The 21,101-nt window shown below is 39.6% G+C and overlaps 2 protein-coding genes and 1 long non-coding RNA gene across 5 annotated transcripts; 1 reads left to right on the top strand and 2 right to left on the bottom strand.

Moving 5' to 3' along the window:
• The first annotated feature begins 2,518 nt into the window (after window positions 1–2,518).
• Window positions 2,519–3,055, top strand: LOC145421004 (uncharacterized). Its single transcript, XR_013902250.1, has 3 exons — window positions 2,519–2,659; window positions 2,745–2,856; window positions 2,937–3,055. It is a non-coding gene; the product is annotated as an uncharacterized LOC145421004 (long non-coding RNA).
• A 301-nt stretch (window positions 3,056–3,356) lies between these two features.
• Window positions 3,357–5,435, bottom strand: LOC145421003 (uncharacterized). 2 transcript variants are annotated; one of them, XM_080290693.1, is made up of 8 exons: window positions 5,128–5,435; window positions 4,939–5,009; window positions 4,590–4,766; window positions 3,972–4,033; window positions 3,833–3,895; window positions 3,689–3,748; window positions 3,475–3,606; window positions 3,357–3,392 (listed from the first exon to the last, which is right to left on the bottom strand). In XM_080290693.1, the coding sequence occupies exons 1-8, from the start codon at window positions 5,292–5,294 to the stop codon at window positions 3,372–3,374; spliced, it is 753 nt and encodes a 250-aa protein (XP_080146819.1). In that variant the 5' UTR covers window positions 5,295–5,435; the 3' UTR covers window positions 3,357–3,371. The 2 variants fall into 2 exon arrangements, with proteins under 2 accessions (XP_080146819.1, XP_080146818.1); XM_080290692.1 differs by having other exon boundaries at window positions 3,357–3,606.
• A 6,153-nt stretch (window positions 5,436–11,588) lies between these two features.
• Window positions 11,589–16,831, bottom strand: LOC113008184 (nectin-3-like). 2 transcript variants are annotated; one of them, XM_080290691.1, is made up of 7 exons: window positions 16,562–16,831; window positions 15,023–15,364; window positions 14,609–14,911; window positions 13,573–13,666; window positions 13,114–13,268; window positions 12,600–12,699; window positions 11,589–12,015 (listed from the first exon to the last, which is right to left on the bottom strand). In XM_080290691.1, the coding sequence occupies exons 1-7, from the start codon at window positions 16,698–16,700 to the stop codon at window positions 11,898–11,900; spliced, it is 1,251 nt and encodes a 416-aa protein (XP_080146817.1). In that variant the 5' UTR covers window positions 16,701–16,831; the 3' UTR covers window positions 11,589–11,897. The 2 variants fall into 2 exon arrangements, with proteins under 2 accessions (XP_080146817.1, XP_080146816.1); XM_080290690.1 differs by having other exon boundaries at window positions 11,760–12,015; window positions 14,609–15,364.
• Window positions 16,832–21,101: the final 4,270 nt, after the last annotated feature.

Genomic DNA, 21,101 nt, shown 5'->3' with positions numbered 1-21,101 from the left:
AAGCCTCGGTGGGAAAAAGTAAACAAAGCTGGGGCATAGAAGCAGAACCGAGTGGTATGTGTGGAGGGACAGTAACTGTGTGTATATGTAAGCATTTAAACACAGCAGAGAGTACAATTAACAGTAACAGTATTGTAGAAATTCATTTCACCGAAACAATAACGTGGCGCACACTGTGACGTCAAAAAAGGCGCACATCTTTGACGCAGCGTTTTTCTCGTCCACACGTAAATGCAAAAACTGAGTTTTAGAAAATATCCACCCTGCCCGGAGTTTTTAAAAATCTCCGTTTTCAGTGACCAAAAACGCCGTTTACGTGTGGACGAAAGGTGCAAACGCATAGAAAAATCTGCGTTTTCAAAAATACCCGGGTACGTGTGGACGTAGCCTTGTTTTGCATAGAAATATACTGAACAACATACAAAGCATAATATATAAAATAACATTTACCTGAGTTTTTTCTTTGAAAGAAGCCTCTAATGTCCATTCTTATATTTCAGTACATAACTGAAACCGATTTAGTCGGGGAGGGTAAGAACTGAAAATATGAAATAAACACACGTAAGCTAAGACTAAAAGAAAATGGCATTTGTTCGGCTTTTCATTTCGCCATTTGTTGATTCACTTGAAGAGCAAGTAACGTAATATTGGTCAAGTGATCAGTTTCATATCAATCTTTCGTGATGCACCGTCATATTTACATTATTTGTATGGTACGAATGATTTGCTTTGGTACCTGGTCAAACTTAAGCTCTCCTTAGTATGGCTGGCTCCGTTTCTCCAACAGTGCACTCACAGGTAGCAGCTGCCCCGCCCCCTCGCTCAGTCGCTTAGTGACTGAGCTCGGATCATACCAATATCAGGGGGGATTCACGCACAGTCGTAAATTCCCACAGTGTGCACTATGTGCTTCGAATATTGTGTGTACTTTTTGTTTTATACAGTTGTCAGCCAGGCATCTAACTATGAAAAAATTACACTCCAAAAGACCCCGGGCTTCTGACAAAACAACCCGGGCTTAAGCCCCGTAAGCCACCCCCACGCTCCGCCCCTGCCTCTGAGTGTATCAAATTAACTTTACTTGGCTCTGTCAAGAAACTAAAGTGATTTTGTGTATGTGACAGTAAGCCAGTGGCGTGTCTAGAAAATTTTTGTTGGGGGGGCCAGGTAGGGGCACAGATTTGGAGAAGGGTGGCAGATGTAATTGGCAGATAATGTTAAAAACAATTCTACCAACCGTTAACCATAATTCAATAACCCTACGAACCTAATAACCGAATGCGCTTTTAACTCTTATTAGAATGAGATTTTAACCACTACGGTGCAAAGTTTTTAGATACTGCGTTGATAAAGTACAAGAGATACAATCAGTCAGTGTTTATTCAGCATTCAAGGACATCAATATTTGCATAGTATTTTTACTGACATGTAGTGCACATATGTTTTGGGCAAAAACATTTTTGAATATTAAAATACGAACATTTTTAACATACAATTGGCAAATTAGCCAATGTCAATGCAAAACCAATGCCTGTTTAAAAAAAAAAAGAAGATAATCTTCTCACAAACTGGTGTTTGATTTTGAAACAGGAAAAAAGTGGGGAAACAAATGAAAAGACTAACATTTGAATAAAACCTGAAAGCAAGTAAATACTTTCTATGCTGCCTTTTGTTAAACTTTGGTAATATTGAGAACAACACTGGCTGATGATGAAATGCAGTCAGCTGGCATGGTGACACTGCCAGTATTAACCTGCAGGGCTGGACTGGGACAAAAAATTGGGCATTTTCACTACAGATTGGCCCACCAGGGCCCTGTTTCAGGAAGCCGGTTTAGTGGAAAAACTGAGTAAGTATACCCTGAGTTAACGAAAACTCTGGGTTTTCGGTTTCACAAAGCGAGTTCAGCTGAAGCCTGAGTGAGTCACTATGACGACACACGCCGTGAAGCTAACCTGCCCCCTAGCAGGTTTACTACAACTAACCCTGACTGTCTCCGCCCCTTTGTCGGAAACCTGACAGTAGGAAGTGTCAGACATGGCGTGTCCCTTCCTTGAAGAGCCAGTAGATCGTGAAGCCCAAATTCTCCGCAGAGCTCTCCGCCGGGAGAGAGTGATCAGAGCGCGTTTGGACATTTTATCATTTCCTGATGATTGTCTGTGCGAACGTTACCATTTTTCAGCACAATCTATAATTTATTTGGATAACATCCTCAGGCCTAATATTACGCATGTGACACATCGCGGACATGCTCTCAGTTCTGTACATATTATTTGTATTGCACTTCGGTTTTTTGCAAACGGGAGCTTTCTGTATAATATTGGTGAAGCTGAGCACGTTTCCAAGGCTACCGTCTGTCGGGCAGTCAGGAATGTTACAGTTGCACTGAAACGTCTCCTGTACACGTTTGTGGTGTTCCCCGGTCATAGACCCACAAGATTCATCAAAGAGGGATGCCACAAAATTGCAGGTATCAGGATGACCAAAACTTAATTTATGATGTGGTGATACTTGAACTACTACTTAAATTTTACATTTATTTTCAGGGTTCCCAGGCGTGATTGGCTGTATAGATGGTACTCACATTCCAATCATTGCTCCTTCAGTAAATGAAGGAGACTATGTGAACAGGAAGTCTTTCCACAGCATTAATGTACAGGTACATAGTTCCCTGTAGCATTTCAAACTAACAAATTATTTCATCATAGTAATGGATGCTAATTTGTGTTCTCTGCACTGTGAAGATCATATGTGATGCTGCCAACATTATCACAAATGTGGAAGCCAAGTGGCCAGGCTCTGTCCATGACTCACAAATATTCCGTGAATGTACACTGAGCACAAAATTTGGACATGGTGAGTTGAAAATACTTTAAAATATATAAAGACCAATTGCTTCAGGGACATTTGAACTGAAGTGTATCCTTCTGTCTTAGGAGAGTTCACTGGCTACTTGCTTGGTGATAGGGGGTATCCATGTTTACCCTATTTGCTTACCCCTTACTCTGACCCTGAACCGGGCCCACAGCAGCGATATAATCTGGCTAATTGCAGGACAAGAGCCAGAGTTGAAATGACTATCGGAATGCTTAAGGCCCGGTTCCAGTGCCTGCAAAGACTCAGGGTCACCCCAGAAAGGGCATGTGACATCATTGTGGCATGTGTGATCCTACACAACATTGCCACGATTAGAGGTGAACAGTGTCCTTCTGAACCAGACAGCAGTGATCCACACGATGAACATCCTGACCCACCCACGAACGTACAGGATGGAAGAGCAGTCAGAGACACCATATGCCACAACCATTTCCTGCGACCCGTCAACCCAACATGTTACAAGACAAATACACAGATACTGTGGTCAACTGCCTTTATTGGTCACCCTGTATGTCCTGTACACAAAGAATAAATGCGTATATTAGTATGTTGTACAAACACTGACATGATTCGTCCATCTATGATCACTCCACCCACCCTTAACTGTTGTTCCAGCAGTACAATCTCCAGCTTCGACTTTTGGATCTGCAGCTGGAGGTGCACCATTTCCATGTCGCACTTTCTTATCTTCCTGGCCAGATATGTCTTATACAGCTGCTTCACAGGGAGCTATTGCAACAAGGGACATAGCATTGGCATCCATAGTACATGCCTACTTAGGTTGGTTGTAAATCAGTGCTGAACAACCCACTGTGGAAAGGTTCGTTGTAGGAGTGGCTGGACCCTCTTCCTCTTCATTTCCAGCATCACTCTGCCGGGGACATAGTAAGTCCATGGTGTCATCATAGTACCACATTGTCGTCAGTTGTTATATTTTCCACTGTACACTGTATACCTCATAGTGTGGCTCTGTTGCGGCCTCCTCTGTAGCAGCTGTCACTGTTTCGTCATCATGTGCCTGTGGTGGAGACATTTAACAACATTGCTGTTCTACTGTTGACACATGTAGTCTGTGGAGTATTACGAGTACTCACAACTGCATGTCGGTCTGGCTCAACAGGGGGCTGCACCAGATGCAGTACACCATCACCGTCAACTGGAAGAATATGGGGTTCATACAGGTCACTCATGACTTATGTGGGCGCAAATGGCAATTACCAGACATACCAATCACCATACACCTCATTGTCAGTATGCTCTCAGAGACAACCGACACTGAGGGAAGGCAAAATCAGTAGGTGTCAGGGTGGAAACGCTTTTATGAGCTTTATGTTGCATTGAGGTATATGTTCATATGTTACACTTATTGGGAAAGGTACGGAATGTACTACTCGCTCTGTCTCTGGGAACAGGGAGCTCACCCTGTGGGAGGTTAACACACACACACGCATGTATGCAAAATTAAAGGACACTGCTATGCTCATAATAAAGACGTACCACTGCAGCTCGGTGTGTGTGAGTCTCTCCCTGGGCCCTCACCCGTGCAGCACGTTAACAGTTTCCAAGTGTCTCAGTGTTGTTTATTCACCTAACTGTTTGATGACTGTCATTCTCTGTCAGTAGGACAGTAACTTCACTACGACATAGTTCATTTTGGTCAAGGTGACTGTGCAGAATGGATGTATGCACGCCATGTATTGTTTTGGATTTACCCCTTATGTAGGCACTTGTGTCTTGTGGGGTTGTTGCCACAGAGGATGTCCCCGCAGAGATGCCTTCAGCCACAGGGCGCCCACTGTTTTGGCTGAGGGCCAACTGCTCAGCCTCTGTGGGTGGTGGTGGTGGAGGACCCCCACCTGTTTTTCGGGCCTCCGCTTTTTTTCTGTTGGCTGTGACGGCACACATTTGGGCATACAGAGTAGGCAAATGTGTACTTGTGATGTGCTCAGATAATTTCAATATGTGCTTACAGGTGGTATATTACTGTAGCCTCTAACTGCAATTGATTTACATAGGACACACAGACCAAGCACTATGGCTCATAATACAATTACACCTTACCTGTTTGGACTATGTTTTTATACTTCATTTTTACTTGCTGCCAGGAACGTTTGGGGCCTGTTGGGTTGCACCTGCGCTCACATCACATCACAAAATAAAATGTATAACATAATAAATAGAATGACATATGATAAAATAACGTGTTATATGGGTGGAAATCCCTAGATCAATGTTTAAATTAACACTCACGCATTGACTCTGTCGGCTATGTTTTGCCATGCATGCTCCCTTTCCTTTGCAGCTGCGTTACTTTTTTTCTGCATGATGTGCATGCTGTCGGCATATGCTGCCATCAGAATTTCCGCCTCGAGCGCTGTGAAATACGTCGACCGCGCCTTCTTTCCCTCCGTCTCCATGGTGACTCGCTTAATCTGTGCTCCACTGATCGGGGCTTTATGTATCCTCGTGCGCGTGCTTAACTTGGGGTTGTAGCAACTCCGCGTTGACTGAACTACTTGTTATCAGCCTTTCTGAAACCGAATATTCCGAGTTGGACAGTTCGGGGTTACTCAACCCTGAGTATCGTTTTTCACTCTGAGTTTTCTAAACCGGCTTCCTGAAACAGGGCCCAGGTCATAACTTCTTACCTGAAGTTCAGTTCACCTGACATTCGGACCGGCGGCCGCCTCGGGTCTCTCCTCCTGCCTCACCTTCCCTCATCCACCTGTTGCCTCTGTGGAAGCTCCGCCATAGCCACCACCAAACAACTGAGTTATTTTTACACATCGGCCAGCATCTGGCCAATCCACCACCTCTCATTGTTCATGCCGTTACAAAAAAAAAAAAAAAAAAAAAAGTCATCAGCCCACCATGCAAACGTCCGATGGCTAGTCCAGCAATGTTAACTTGTTAATCTTTCCCCGAAAAAATGTTTTCTGCGGTGCCGTCTTTCGTGCTTGGCTCTCCTACCTTTGCTAACATGATGCGCATAGTGCAGAAGCCGGTGCTGCATTCACTTACCCTCGGATATCTGAGCTTCACTGTGAAACCATAATCGTACATTTGATATTTCATTAAATTTTATTGTTTTAGCTTCGGGGTGGCACCTGGGGTGGCCAGTCTGCAGTAAGCATTTGTTAAAGTGTATCTAATTTAAACTTTTGTAGTCAAATATTTCGCAGCTAAAGATTGCACCAAATCAACTGCTTTCCACCTAAAAGTGATGAATCAAGCAAAATCCAGAGCACACAGTGTCCTTTAAATACTGCAACAGCAGCCAGGAGTCATCTGTACATGTAAATGCCAACTTTGAGCATCAGTTGAATTAGAGTAGCTGCATTTCCTCCTGCAGGAGCTTGATACATACAGATCCTGTAGCTTGGACAGATTAGTACAACATTACAGCCACTATGTGGAGCTCTTTCTCTATTTTCTATATTTGATGGTCTTTCCCTATTAGGTGAAAAGGGAAAGACCATCTTTAAATCTAGGAGGGTATCTAAGGGTACATCTTTCACCATCTTACAATGCTGTGATTGCAACCATTCCCCATCTCTCTGTGAATGGGACTCATGGCCATTGAGCAGTGGTCTTTGATTAGTGGTTGTTGATAAATGGTCATGAGAATTTGCATATTAATAATGAAGGAATTGACCTCCCAGCCCATTGTTCCTTCAGTGTTGCTAGTTTCAGTCATTATGCAAATGTACTGTTTATTGGGGAAACCTGCAGTCAGCTGAGACTGAAGAAGTCGGTGATGAAACGTTTCTCCCACTGAAAACGCTACGTCCAGAAGAACAGAATCAACTTTTGGGGGTATCTGACCTTACATGGCCCCTCTATATGCTTTATTCTCATTAACATTATCAAAATCATATTGTTGTCTGCGGATATCTCAAATAGGAAATTTACCACTTTTTTCCAGTCACGTGTTATTACTTCTTAAGCTAAATTAGTTATCGCCACCACCCTTGCCTGTGGGAGCTCCATCTGGGGCCTCCATCTGTTTTATCCCGACCTTCTTTGCTGAGCCTTTCCTTAACTGTGTTTCTGCCTCAATATTTTCTTCTTCCTTGGATTTTCTCTGTTGTTGCTGTTGCTTTTTTGTTTTTCTACAATTTGTTTCAGCTCTCACACATTTGCAACCATCAGTATAGTAATTTGACTTCTTACAGTCACACTTAAAAAGGTTGACCTAACAAGTATTCAATTTAGGCATAACATATGTTAAACTATCACCATCTGCTGGCTACTATAATTTTCAAGTCAAGGTTCAAATCCTGAACAAAGAGGAGAGACAGAACAGAGGAGAGGCATATACAGAAAAGAAACATAAATGTAAAGTATGTTAAATCCAGGTTTGATGTTTTAGATTATTATTTGAAAAATAAAACAAAATGTCTCAAGTAATAATCTGTTTGAAAAGCACATCATACACTTTCTGAAAAACAAAAGATACATTGTCCAGATACATGTACCGGTACTATAGGCTGAGTCGATTTTAATCAGTTTAAATGCCTGTTTCTGTCAAAGTAATTTAATTATGGTGGGCATGTTGTCCTTGTGTCATTGAGATAATGTGTTTAAGAGGAATCATCATGTTGTCCCTGAAGTTCAAAGACTCCCTCTGGCTACAGTCTGTGAGGAGAAAGAGTCAGGAAGTCAGTGAGTGCCTGAAGGACTAGGATCCACGTGAGGATGGCATAAACAGCATCATAGACTGCATCACTGAGATCACTGCCTATGTAAATATATGAACCATAATTCCAACAACAAGCCCTGGATCACCACTGACCTGAATACTAAATGAAAGGAGGGTCGTCAACTGCTCATAATTACCTATAATTTCCTTATTGATTCATAAAGTATTCTGATTCTTATAACCCCACCAATCCCATCTTCCTGTCTGAAACCCCTGCTTGTATACGTTTGTGACCACTGGTCAGTTCGGGAGATGGCATGAGCTACTAGCTGATGCAGTGTGCTCGCTGTCACCTGGATGATATTTTGGTGGTATTGTGAGAAAGCAACCAAACTCCATCATGATGAATCCTTCTCTCCCACTTCATCCCACTCTACTGAGACAACAGAGCTCTTTCTCCCTCAGACAGGTGAATACACTGATAATATTCCATTGTGTAGTTTTCTATCCAGGTGTGCTTTTAGTGCACTGGGAGTCCATTTGGGAATCCATTGTCTGTCAGGTTCTTTTCAGATGTAATTTCATGGTGGATCTAAAACTGATGGTGCTTTTCTTTGTTCATAACTCCATTAATTTTGACATGATCGCCAACACGACTGACTGATATGCAGCTCCATACCATGACAGAACCTCCACCATGTTTTACAGATGCCAGAAAATTCCACATTGGATTTCTTCTCTCCACAAGACCAAAACGTCCAACTGGAATTCAATATCAAGGATCACAGATGGGGTTTACACACCTGAATGTATATACACATGTATACTGAGGGAGAGGAACGTACTGATTTTATGCATGATTATTTACTTTTGAAGAAAAATGATAACAAAAAGTATTTCAGCAGTGTAACATGTTATAAAAGCAATTACAAAACAAAGTTTCATTTTAAGCAAACAATAAAAAACACAAGCTATAAAGCAAGCACACCAAATGATTTATAATTGGTCAAGAATACAGATCAAACAACACACTTTAGTGATTGAATGCTTAAAAAAAGCTGCCACACAAAAACCTAAATAAATTGAAAAGTACAACCATCTGAGACACAGGTGTATGATATATGATTTGATATGATGTATAGCTTTCCAAAAGCAGGGAACCCTGACTGTGTAATGCTTTAACAAAGTAATTCTCCAGCTTTCTCTGAAATGTCAGCCAATTATTCCCTACAGTAGTCGCACCACCAGCTCCACAGTTTGAGAAGACTGTTTTAATGTGTAGTGTAAGGACATGTTATCAAATGGCTCTCACAAATATCCCCTGTGTACATGTGTAAATGAGAGAAAAGACAAGGCACAGTTTATTCATTAATGCTGACTCTTTCAACAAAAAAGTTTAGAGATTTAAAGTTTAGAGTTAAAAAACGCATACTAGTGTAACTATTGCTATAAAGGATTAAGATGAATTTAGCTAAATGTAACCTACACAATTAAAATACAAACATATCTTCATTTGACACACAAACTTGGCAGCAAATAGTTGATTGGTTAACTAACTGGTCAAAATACTCCATCAGCCTTTTTATGTCTGGGGGTAAAAATTATGGGCCAAAGTTTAAACACACATGCTGTGAAATTTTAGCTTCATATACCGAATACAGTTTTGTGAAAAATGGTGTATCGACCTACTATCAAGCCATTTCTTTTCTTAAACTGGTCAAGGAAAAGTCAGATTAGCAGCTGAGAGTGCATTTTGAAGGCTGACATTGTTTTTCACAGTATTCACTGCTTTTCTGTTGTGCATGTAATACAGAACTTAAATTTGACCTTAGAAACTGCGCATGTCACATATTCTGTTTTTGCTGACTTTGCCTCCTGTCGTTAGCTTGTATACTCATAATAAAAGTCGGCACAAAACAGATGATCAAAGAGTTTCACTGACATTACTTGAAAAGTTTGTGTGCCAACAGAAATTAAACATGCCTTTAACCATTTTGGAAAGTGAAGCAGCTTACAGCAAACACTGTAGAGCGAGTCTGGCTCTCTGGAAACAGAGATCCAAGTGATAGCTCCTGGGAAAATACAGGCATCATAAGCTTTGCAGAAATACGTAAGCCAATGTCGAACAGAATTATCAGTTACAGTCAGTTTCCGTCTTTATGATGACACACTTTTCATAACAGTGAAGTAAAAACAGCTCTTTATCAGTCAGCACACTTATTAGACCCGTCTATGTTTTAAATAAGTCAGCTCGGCTGAACGGATGGAGTTAAAGGTCTGAACCAGAACAACAAAAGATAAGAAATTAAGAGAGTGCATTTGCATTTGTGTAACTTAGCATTTGTTACTTAATGCACTATGTAGTCTTGTATTCATATAATATTAAATTTTAAATTTACAATTTTTAGTATTTTATCATTACCTAAAAATGAGTATTTAATCATACTCCCATAAGTTTATAAGAAATCGGTTCATATACTTGGGCTCTCTGTTCAGGTTTCTTATTAACCGTTGATCAGCACATTCATTTAAGTAAATACATGAATGAAGATTAAGATTTTTTTTTTTTTACTTGCATGTGTAAGTTTTGTTTTATTAGAGTAAAACTTGTACATTCATGGCAAGTACAGACAAGTGCAGGCCTGTTTTATTATAGTTTTATGTAGTAGTTTTACTGGAGGGGAGTAAGTGTGTGCACCATCATCATGCACAAGAGAAATTTAGCACCATTCACAGTGTGCAGTGAAGCTATTCTCTTTGTGAGTTTTTGTATTGTACTGGTAATTCATTTAGTGTTTCTGATACAAACACTGTGGGTTTTATAAACTGCAGCTTAATGACTCGTGTTATCGGGAGGAGTAAAGAACATCAGCCAGAGCTTCAATGCAGACACACCTGCTGCAGCTGTGCTAGCACACTGACTGGATACTGTCATGGTGCTTTTATAGGCACAAACAAAAAAGGAAAACATGTAATTCCATATGAATGGTTAATGTGTCCACAATTGGCCAGTATTGTACATTATAACCTTAAATACTTCTATTGTTACCCTTAGGGAAGGGTGTTACTTAATAAACTAATCCGTAAGGCCAGCAATGTTGTGGGGATGGAGCTGGACTCCCTCAAGGTGGTGTCGGAGAGGCGGATGCTGTCCAAGATAAAGACAATGTTGGATAACACCTCCCATCCACTCCATGACATGCTGGTCAGTCACAGGAGCTCGTTCAGTGAGAGACTGAGATTACCGAAAAGCACCACTGAACGACACAGGAAATCTTTCCTGCCTGTGGCCATCTCCCTGTACAACGCATCCACTTAACACACTGGTTACTGCTACAACTACACATTTTTCTTTTCCAGCTATTTATTTATAAGTGACTTATGTATGTATGTATATATATGTATATATTGTACTATTCTTAGTTAGCGTATTGTCTGTCTTGTCTTAATGTTGGTTTAAAATGGAGCACTGTAACAAAAAATAATTTCCCCCAGGGATCAATAAAGTATTCTGATTCTGATTCTGATACTGAAGGCAGGTGGATCTTTCATTCCTGAATTTACAGTAACCACATTACTATAGCTGTCAACAGCTTTCACTGATGATGAAAGCTTTTGACAAGTTGGTGGAAACACAAGAACAGATGGCAAATCTAGTTAAAGCTTTTCATGACAATAGAAGAACAGGCAGTTAAAACCACATCCTAACAGTTGTTCCAGTTACATGTGAAGTTGTTTCACAACATGGCCTTAAAGACTAAGCTAACTCTAGAATAATATGTTGGTAGAAACTTCAGTTGAGATATTTTCCATCTTTGGCAGTTCTCAGAGCAGAAAAGTCAGTCTCACTATTCTATTTTTGTCTGTTTTCTTTTGCATATAGTTTAAAGATTATTATTTTGCTTTTCTCAATTTCATCAGTTTTGTAAAATAAATATTAAAATCCTTCAGATTTCACTTTTGTTTCTGAAAAATGTGTACACTACATTAGGTCTACATTTTTGCAATACTTCTAAAGTCATTTAAGGTTTTGAGGGAAAAAAAAAACTAAACAATTTGATGACTACGTCTTTAAAGGGTGGTGAAAGGTTTCTATTCATTCATCACAGAGATAAAGTGACTGACTGACTATTCGTTTTTTGAACAATGTAAAAGGTTTTGATTGTAGTAGTTCCTTTTGCACAAGAGACTCTGTTATGAAAAATGCTCTGTTTTGAGAATTGCATGAAGAGTGGTTTGAATGACTTTTCTGCTGTGAGAATTGCACAGAAGCAATTGAGAAAAACTGTAAGTTAAGTCATTAGCACCAAAATATTGAGAGACATATTAATTAATTTATATTTAACATAATTAATTTTGACTTTAACATCTCTACAAATTAACCGTTGGTGACCTCGCTCACTTCCTGCAGTTGTTCTTGCTCTCGTCTTTGATCATCTCCTGCACTCCTGGGAGATGGTGGGTCTCTAGGCCCATCACCATGTGATGGAAAACACCTAACGCCAGAGAAAAATAAGACAGTATGCATGGCTTACAGTTAAGCCTGGAAATTTTGCGGCATTAAAAAATGAAACAAAGATGAAATGTCAGACAAAGCAGAACACGAGGAGCTTATCCCCAGAAGTGGATCATCATCCACTGGCTGGAACTACTTTGTATTTGGGACAAATGACATTAACTAAGAACAAATTATAAACAAATGTTGCTGTAGAGTTGTGTTGGCACCACACAGCAACACAACTAACTGAACCACCTGAAAACTCGCCACAAACTAAGATGAATGTACGAAAGCCAAGAAAACCAAAATCATAACTCAATATCAATAAAAGCAAACCTGTACAGTCTGTCAATGTGTCCCAGTGAATGAACACTTTGTCTGCAAATACATTTTAATTTGAGGATTATAGTGAAATGTAAGAGAGAAACCAGTGCCCTGTTGAATCGTTAGTGTTGAACTTTGCGGCAAATGCAATTTGGAATTTTTAAAGAAATAACCAAGCAGTTTACACAGTTTTTCAGTGACCTGTCAAATTGTGTCTGTGTGTGTGTGAGAGAGTGTGTGTGTGTGTGTTTGAAGTACCTTTGAAGTTGTCTGGATTTATTAAGGTACCATATTGCAGCAACAACAACATTCAGGAAAAACAAAACACCAACTAGGGCCCAAACAGCAGAGCATGCATCTACAGACACACATGGAAAAAAAGAATATTGTGTGAATGAGGTAATCCTTTCTCTCCTTCATGGTGTTTAGTCTTTTCAGACATTGTTCAAACACCATGCAGCACTTGTACCAAACATTCTAAAACTTTTATGCTCTGAAAGGTTCTGAGACAAATGACCATGAAAAGAACTATTTGCTAGGACATGTTCTTCCAGTGATGGAGCTGACTTTAATATCATTTTTGCTCTGTGTGGAGCTTCAGTCATCCATTCATTAACGCTACGTTTTATGCCGGAGATGTCTTAAACCAACCACCTCTTTAAGCTGGCTGGTTTTCAGAAAAACATTAGAATGAAGAAACACCAGCAAAGGCTCAAATTAAAATTCAGAAAGATTTGGACAAACTGCACAGCTAAATCCAAGCTGCCCTCACCTGATGCCACATGCACATAGAGCTGACCATGTTTACTTCCATATGCATTAGATGCTTCACACTGATAGAGGCCATTTAGATCAGAGGTCAGGCTCAGCAGTTGTAGCTCTGCACCGTCGACTTTGATAGAAGACTGCAGCAGAGTCTGGCCAGATCTGGAAAAACATGAACAAGGCTCAACATGAACTATATATACACACACCCAGCACGCCCCTGCGGGCGGTTTATGCTTCAAGCTCGGGTCCTCTACCAGAGGCCTGGGAGCTTGAGGGTCCTGCGCAGTATCTTAGCTGTTCCCAGGACTGCGCTCTTCTGGACAGAGATCTCCGATGTTGTTCCCGGGATCTGCTGGAGCCACTCGCCTATCTTGGGAGTCACCGTGTGTGTGCATATATATATATATATGCACACACACACACACACACACATACGCAGTTTTTCTTCTCTTAATTACTTTACCTACTCCAGATAAAGTTGGCACTTGGGTTGGCTTCTGTCACACACTCAAATGAGTCTTGTGTAATCACTCTAATATTCACTTCTGTGGGAGAGACTGCAAAAAAAAAAGACAGAAAACTGTGTTAATCCTGAATTGAGGACATAATAATAATATCGAAATAATGTTTCACAAATGTTTGGGTCTCATTGCATCAGACAAAACAGTCAATCTTTTCAAGACAAAAACAGTAACAAGGTTGTGACTGGCTAATTTATAATCACCTTGATGATGGAAAAAAGAATATTACATTACATGGAAAATCCACCAGAAACAGGACCCCACAGTTGTACCATATCAATAACAATAATGCACTTCTGAATAAGCCTGCTTTTTACTTTCATTGCAACTTCCATTATTTTTGCTGATGGTGTGACCAGCAAACCTCCTCCTCTGCCATTTCCCATTTGTATTCAATGACTTACGACTGGAAAGATAAATTACATTTATCTTAACGTTAAGCATGTCGGTCACAAATAACCTTTATGCTTGACAAACAAATCTGAAACAGCTTTTGCTGTGACTTGGTGTATTATTGACATCAATGGTTTTGATGGTATGGCATGTTATGGTTCCTTGCACGTGTGAATTAGATGGGTTGTTAATGACATTTGATGAGAATTCCATTTCAGTGGCACCTTTAGAAATATGTTAACTTAGAAAAATTGGTGATGTGTTCAATACTTATCTGCTGTGTGTGCATGTGTGTGTAAATATGGGGACATTGTTGAAGTGACAGTGGTGAAAGAGAGAGTGATATCAATAAGTTTTGGAATTTGATAAATTTGGGACATTTAACAGAGTGTATAGTTTTAGTGAATCATTAGTATGTAGTGTAATGAAAAAAAATTGAGGCATTGTTTGCATGTCAAAAGCTGTTATAGAACTTTGTCGTTTGCTAAATTTGTCAATAATTTTCTGTTAAATCTAACAATTCATATTTGCATTTCAAGTTATAAAACTTAATTGTTAAAGATTTTTGTGGTTTGTGGCACTCACAGTAGACTTGTATGTTAAAGGGCAGGACTTCTTCTTTAGACAGGGAGTCACCACTGATGACACACTGGACCTGGTGACCGTTAATCTCTCTCGTAGGAACACCAAACAGAGAACTGACTGTGGTAGTTGTATCGTTGTCATACTGTGTGGAGTTTGTTGTCGTCCTCACTTTGTCTCCCAAAGCACCAGTGAGCCACCTCACCTCTGCAGGAGGCTTCGATCCAGCAGCCGTGCAGGTAGCAAATAAAACCTCTTCTGTGCCCAAAGTGGGAAGATTGTCCTTCACATTTGTGAAAGGAGGCACTAGGAGAGGTACAGCACTAAAATAAATCAACATGCAAGAAGGATGGTGGAAGTAACTCCGTCTCACGTACAAGAATATTAGAATATTTGAAATAAAGTATCTTTTCATACCAAGCAAGTTCAGAGGTATCTCAGTCTTCTGATTTCCACTGGGAAACAAGGTGAAGATACACTTGTAGCTGCCTTCATCCTTCAGTGCAACATTGGATAACTGGAGAGTTCCATTTTTGTTGTTAAAATTCCCGATATATTTAAATCGATCATCACCTCCATTGACAAACTGCACTCCATCTCTGGGTAGGATAGTGAGGAAATTGTCATTGTGAGGTTTTTCTCTCGTCTTCCTCTGCCAGGTAATCTGTGTCAGGTCATCATTGGTATCAATGACATGGCACGGTAAAATAGCGGTACCTCCTTGAACCACTGTCACATTTCCACTAATCACCTTTAGAGCTGTAAAGTGAAATACTGTTAAAGAGCAGAAAAAAAGTAAAAAAAAAAAAAAAAAAAAAAGCGTCTCCAAGAATTTTTGGGCTTCACAATTAATCAAATATGAATCTTGATTTTAGTTTTACACAATTAAATGAATATGGCTGATACTGAAAACGTTTGCACAAACTTTATGCCTGCAAGTGGCAATAACAGCTTTTTCCTACACTGTGAAGCTTCCTGGATTAATCTGGATGAGTACATTAAATCAACCTAAAAATTATAATTTGTATTATACATGCATCTCAATAAAAACATTTAAAACAAAATCTCAAGGGTTTTTTTTCAGCTTGTAGAAACCAAAGATTCCTGCCCATTCTGCTCCAGTCATATGGGTAAATACTGGACTGTATGTAGCGGAGATGACAATAAAGTTTACTTTGATTTCAGCAGCGAGCAGGCGCACCGAGGGCTCTCGCTCTCACTTTATAGAATTTCGAAAAAACATCGGTGCAAATTATAAATCTGTATCATAATGTCTGGTGTTTTCGTGTTTGTTGTTTTTTTTATTTTTTTTTATTTTTTTTATTTTGCGAGTTGGTTATTAGATGCTGCTCCAGCCAGCCAGAGAATCCCCCGCCGCCCCGCCGCAAGCAGCATCAACACCTCGCAAACGGAGGGCGCTCTTACTCCCAGCAAATGGGCGATAGAAAACCGATCGGTGCCTATGCCATTCCCAATATGCGCTGGCATGATGTCGGAGCAGCATGAGTACGAGTAATTTTTTATTTTTATTTTTTTCCCGTGATGCCGCCCCCCACCACGATGCCGACCCGGGCAACCGCCCGTGTTGCCCGTATCAAAAACCGCTACTGGGTAAAGATAATAAAATACACAATTTTTTAAAGCTTTAAGGTCACAGGTCCTGAGCATCTTCTGAGTATGTCTCCTTATAATAATAATAATATTAAATAATAATAATAATAATAATAATAATAATAATAATAATAATAATAATAATAATAATAATAATAATAATAATAAATACATTTGGACAACACTAATATAATACAAAAACATAATTTCAGTCATCCGCTTCAAAATCCCCACATTCTTCCCTGTCAGATTTTGACAACAATCAGTTAACACCTGCCATTTTATCTCATTTCAGCCCAAGCAAATCCAAGCATAAACAACAAAAAAAGAAAACTTTCGACATACCGTCAGCTTCTCTGGTCAGCAGGAGCGCAGATATTAGCAAAAACACGCGGTTATCGCGGAAAAATAGCGTGGCATGACTTATCGCAGCAGTTGGCCATAAAAACACAAACGAAAGTAGCAGTTCCATCCATTCGCCCATATCTTGCCGTTACCTCGTGGCTGCTCTCAGAGGAAGAAAAAACAGAAATGGCATAATGGACACGGTAAGGTAGGCTTTACTTAAGTCACGTAACCTGGATCGGCCCCTGGGACACTTGTGCTGGGTCTTATAATTATGAAAAGGGAATAATTCCCCTTTTCTCATTATTATTTCTGCTTTGGATTGTGAAGACATTCATTTTTACAGTCAGATCCAAAGTGTAATTACATAAATGACGGCTTATTGGAATAATTGCCGTCATACGAGAAACATACAAAGAGACTGATGGGTGAGACAGCGCTGCGTTGTAAAATTATTAAAGTATTTTAATAAAAAGTCGCCTCTAAGAGGGTCAAAAATTTAAAAGTTACAGGGAATACAAATAATATCAGGCTGACCCTGCCACAATCTGACCCCCTGTCCATGAACAAACAGAAGGCTAGTGTTTCAGCTACATGTGTTTTACAACAATAAAATAGAAAATTGTTTTAATTGATGCACTCAGAAAGGTGTATTTTTGGTTCCAGCAGACATAACTTTTAGCGACATGCAACAAATATTATTTTTATATGACGTCTGAAAACAAACGTTATCTTGTTGAGAACATGTTAATGTTATATTGAGGGGTAAAGCTTATATGAATCACACAGGCATGATTCTACTCCTATCAGGCAAAACGTCCTCTTTTTAAATAATAATAATAACAATAATCATCACTTGAGAACAATAAACATATAATTTTTATATCATAACCTACAAACTAATCTAATGTAATTTCCTTTCCAGTCTTTCTCACTCACTATGTGTTAATAGACCTCTCTGCATTGAATCATATCTGTTATTAACCTCTGTCTCTCTTCCACAGCATGTCTTTATCCTGTCTTCCTTCTCTCACCCCAACGGTCGCAGCAGATGGCCGCCCCTCCCTGAGCCTGGTTCTGCCGGAGGTTTCTTCCTGTTAAAAAGGAGTTTTTCCTTCCCACTGTCGCCAAAGTGCTTGCTCATAGGGGGTCATATGATTGTTGGGTTTTTCTCTGTATCTATGAAGCGCCTTGAGACGACTTTTGTTGTGATTTGGCGCTATATAAATAAAATTGAATTGAATTGAATTAATGTAAACGATGATTTTCACTTTTTCACCAAGTTACACATTGCTACTTTCACCTTTAGTTGGTTGGAATGGAGGCGAAGTTAATTGGATCCCCTCTCCCTGCCAGTGCGCCATGGCACGACACTTTTCATCACTTTTTGACAGGAAGCCAAGACTTAGTATTTGCCAAAAAACATTATTGCCCGTCAAGGCTGGACTGGGACAAAAAATTGGCCCGGGCATTTTGACTAGAGACCGGCCCACCAGGGGTAAAACCACAAAGGATTCTGGGAACTTGTGGCAAGAGCTACTAGCGCACGCAGGCTTTCAATTACACTCAGTTACACAGCGATAAAAAGAAACCCAAAAAATGTTCAAGGTTCAAGGTTCTTTATTTGTCACATGCATAGTTATACAAGTATAACACACAGTGAAATGTAGCCTGACACGCTCCTCGACATGTGCAAAAATTGGGGGGGGGGGGGGGGGGGGGGGTGTAGAGGAGGAACATTATATATATATATATATAGTATATACACTGGGTGAATGTGCAGTAGTAGCAGCAAGCAGGTGAATTCTGTACATTAATGTCAAGAAGCTGTTGTATTATTAACTGCAATAGCCGGTCGCATGACAGCCAAGGGAAGCCAACGGGTAAAGAGATCGTTTTTCTTTTTTATCGGATTACGTCGTTGAAGAGAAATTTTTTAAGCCATGTTTCCGAAGTAAGAGCCGATGGATGGTCTGGATATACCAAATATAACGTCTCAGAACACTCCAGCTCAGGGGCGGAGCGTGGGGGTGGCTTACTGGGCTTAAGCCCGGGTTGTTTTGTCAGAAGCCCGGGGTCTTTTGGAGTGTAATTTTTTCATAGTTAGATGCCTGGCTGACAACTGTATAAAACAAAAAGTACACACAATATTCGAAGCACATAGTGCACACTGTGGGAATTTACGACTGTGCGTGAATCCCCCCCTGATATTGGTATGATCCGAGCTCAGGCACTAAGCGACTGAGCGAGGGGGCGGGGCAGCTGCTACCTGTTAGTGCGCTGTTGGAGAAACAGAGCCAGCCATACTAAGGAGAGCTTAAGTTTGACCAGGTACCAAAGCAAATCATTCGTACCGTACAAATAATGTAAATATGACGGTGAATCACGAAAGATTGATATGAAACTGATCACTTGACCAATATTACGTTACTTGCTCTTCAAGTGAATCAACAAATGGCGAAATGAAAAGCCGAACAAATGCTATTTTTTAGAGTCTTAGCTTACGTGTGTTTATTTCATATTTTCAGTTCTTACCCTCCCCGACTAAATCGGTTTCAGTTATGTACTGAAATATAAGAATGGACATTAGAGGCTTCTTTCAAAGAAAAAACTCAGGTAAATGTTATTTTATATATTATGCTTTGTATGTTGTTCAGTATATTTCTATGCAAAACAAGAGGGATTTCAGTACACAGCAGGATATTTACATTTGTAACCAGATATTTACATACACTTTATGGAGAAAACATAAAACATTTTTACTGTACAACATCAATTTAGAGTAAACTTTTGTTTTAGATAAATATTGAAATATCTTTTGAATTAGTTAAATGTCAGAATAAAGAGAGAGAGATCTGTCTATTTATTATCACTTTCATCAAATTTAGGAGTACATATACACTAAGTTTGTTAATTAATAAGAAAACTCCAGACGATTCCATTATGAGCTGAAGAAGCTTCTGATAGGTTAGTAGAGTCCATGTGAGTAAACTGGTGGCACAGCTGTGGATGCATATAAGGCAAAACACAGAGCCTGTTTCTGTGACATGGGAAAATCAAGAGATGTCAACCAAAACACCAGGAAAAGAACTGTGGAGCTGCATAAGTGTGGCTCAGTTTGAATACAATTTGGTGCCATTTGCAATTAAGAAATACAGATAGTTTCTCTCTTTACTCTTAAAGTTAACAAATATGTTTTTTATATTTATCAATCTAAAAAAATAAACATTTAGTCTGATTTGATGTTACAATTAAAAAAGTGTTTGTTTTGATCTGAAGAGTTTGTAAATATCTGGTTTCAACTGTATATTTGATGATTGTCAGCACAAAGAGAGAGAGAGAGGAACAGAGAGAGAGAGCAGAATGAGGACAGAACAGATGAACAAGAGCAGGTGAGACACACATGTTAGTCAAATGGTCGTTTGCCAAAAGTATCACCGTATCATAGGTACTCATGTATCTCGTACCTAGTGTTTCTTTTTAGGTTTGCTATTTTTCAAATTCTATATTTATTAAGTTATGCAGGCTTGTTTGCACAACAAGGCCAAAATAATTATATAAACTTTTCTCAATCTAAATATTGTACTTTGGTAGAATTAAATAAATAAGTGTAGTGCAGGTCTATGATGATTTTTAGTGCTACTATCATCTAGTTCTGATTGTGGTTATGTCTTGGTTAAGTCCTCAGTAGTCCTGATTTTGAACTGTTGTAGTCCTGTTTTAATTCTGGATCAGTTCTGCGTCTGGTTGAATTGGGGTTTAGTCCCTGTGTCTTGATACAGCCCCGACTTCGTTCTGTCTTGCTGCTTAATTAAAAAACTAGTTTAAGGTGTCCTGCATGTGTGATATATATATTTCCCTATATGAAGTCATTCTTTTTTGAACAAAACTCAAAACAGAGCCAATTAATCTTTCAGTCATTTCTAACCCCACCCCCCCTCAAAAAAAAAAAAAAAATCCCACATGCATACTACCCTTTAGGGCTAAGCCCCGGGTGTTTCAAATGTCTGGCTCCGCCTCTGCTCCAGCTCACATGTTAGTCTGCTCCAAGCATTCCCACAAAGGTCAGAGTTTTGTAGTAATTAATACGTCATTTTTCTTAACATAATTGGTGATATAGGTTACAAGCAAGTCTGGTGCTGAACAGAAATTGTCGCGCTATGCTCCTTTATTTATTGTGCATAAATAGTGAATTGTCCTGACACAATATTGCGTTTCGCTTCTGTTATTATGGTACATTGACAAAAACATATACTTTTATTCACAGGATAAAACAGGTTTTTGTATCACTAATTGTCCAGTGCGATTACAACATACAGTATTATTGTCACTGCTACATTTCTGTGATGCTACCAGAAATTATTTCCACTACTAATTAATTACCGTTGAGCTCAAAGGTTATATTAATAAACGGTTAACGAATGTGTATTTATGACGACGATTTGTGAGACTGGTAAACTTACCTTTGTTCGTACGATGGTCTTTCGTTCTACACGGTGCATTTCAAGGTCCTGCACCCATCCGTCCGTAAACCGTACCT

This window comes from Astatotilapia calliptera, chromosome 16 (assembly GCF_964374335.1).
Source record: "Astatotilapia calliptera chromosome 16, fAstCal68.1, whole genome shotgun sequence".
Classification (NCBI taxonomy): Eukaryota; Metazoa; Chordata; class Actinopteri; order Cichliformes; family Cichlidae; genus Astatotilapia; species Astatotilapia calliptera.
This window is presented reverse-complemented; position numbering and strand designations above follow the sequence as displayed.

Bases quoted from the DNA above. Each gene is read 5' to 3' on its own strand.
- LOC145421003 (XM_080290692.1), bottom strand. From the start codon at position 5,294: ATGGAGACGGAGGGAAAGAAGGCGCGGTCGACGTATTTCACAGCGCTC. The intron at 3,896-3,971 runs GTGAGTACTCGT...TCTCCACCACAG, and splicing joins AGCCAGACCGACATGCAGTT to GCACATGATGACGAAACAGT. The intron at 3,749-3,832 runs GTATACAGTGTA...TGTCCCCGGCAG, and splicing joins CAACAGAGCCACACTATGAG to AGTGATGCTGGAAATGAAGA.
- LOC113008184 (XM_080290690.1), bottom strand. From the start codon at position 16,700: ATGGGCGAATGGATGGAACTGCTACTTTCGTTTGTGTTTTTATGGCCA. The intron at 13,269-13,572 runs GTAAAGTAATTA...ATGTTTTTCCAG, and splicing joins GCCAACTTTATCTGGAGTAG to ATCTGGCCAGACTCTGCTGC. The intron at 12,016-12,599 runs GTACTTCAAACA...CTCTGGCGTTAG, and splicing joins AAATCCAGACAACTTCAAAG to GTGTTTTCCATCACATGGTG.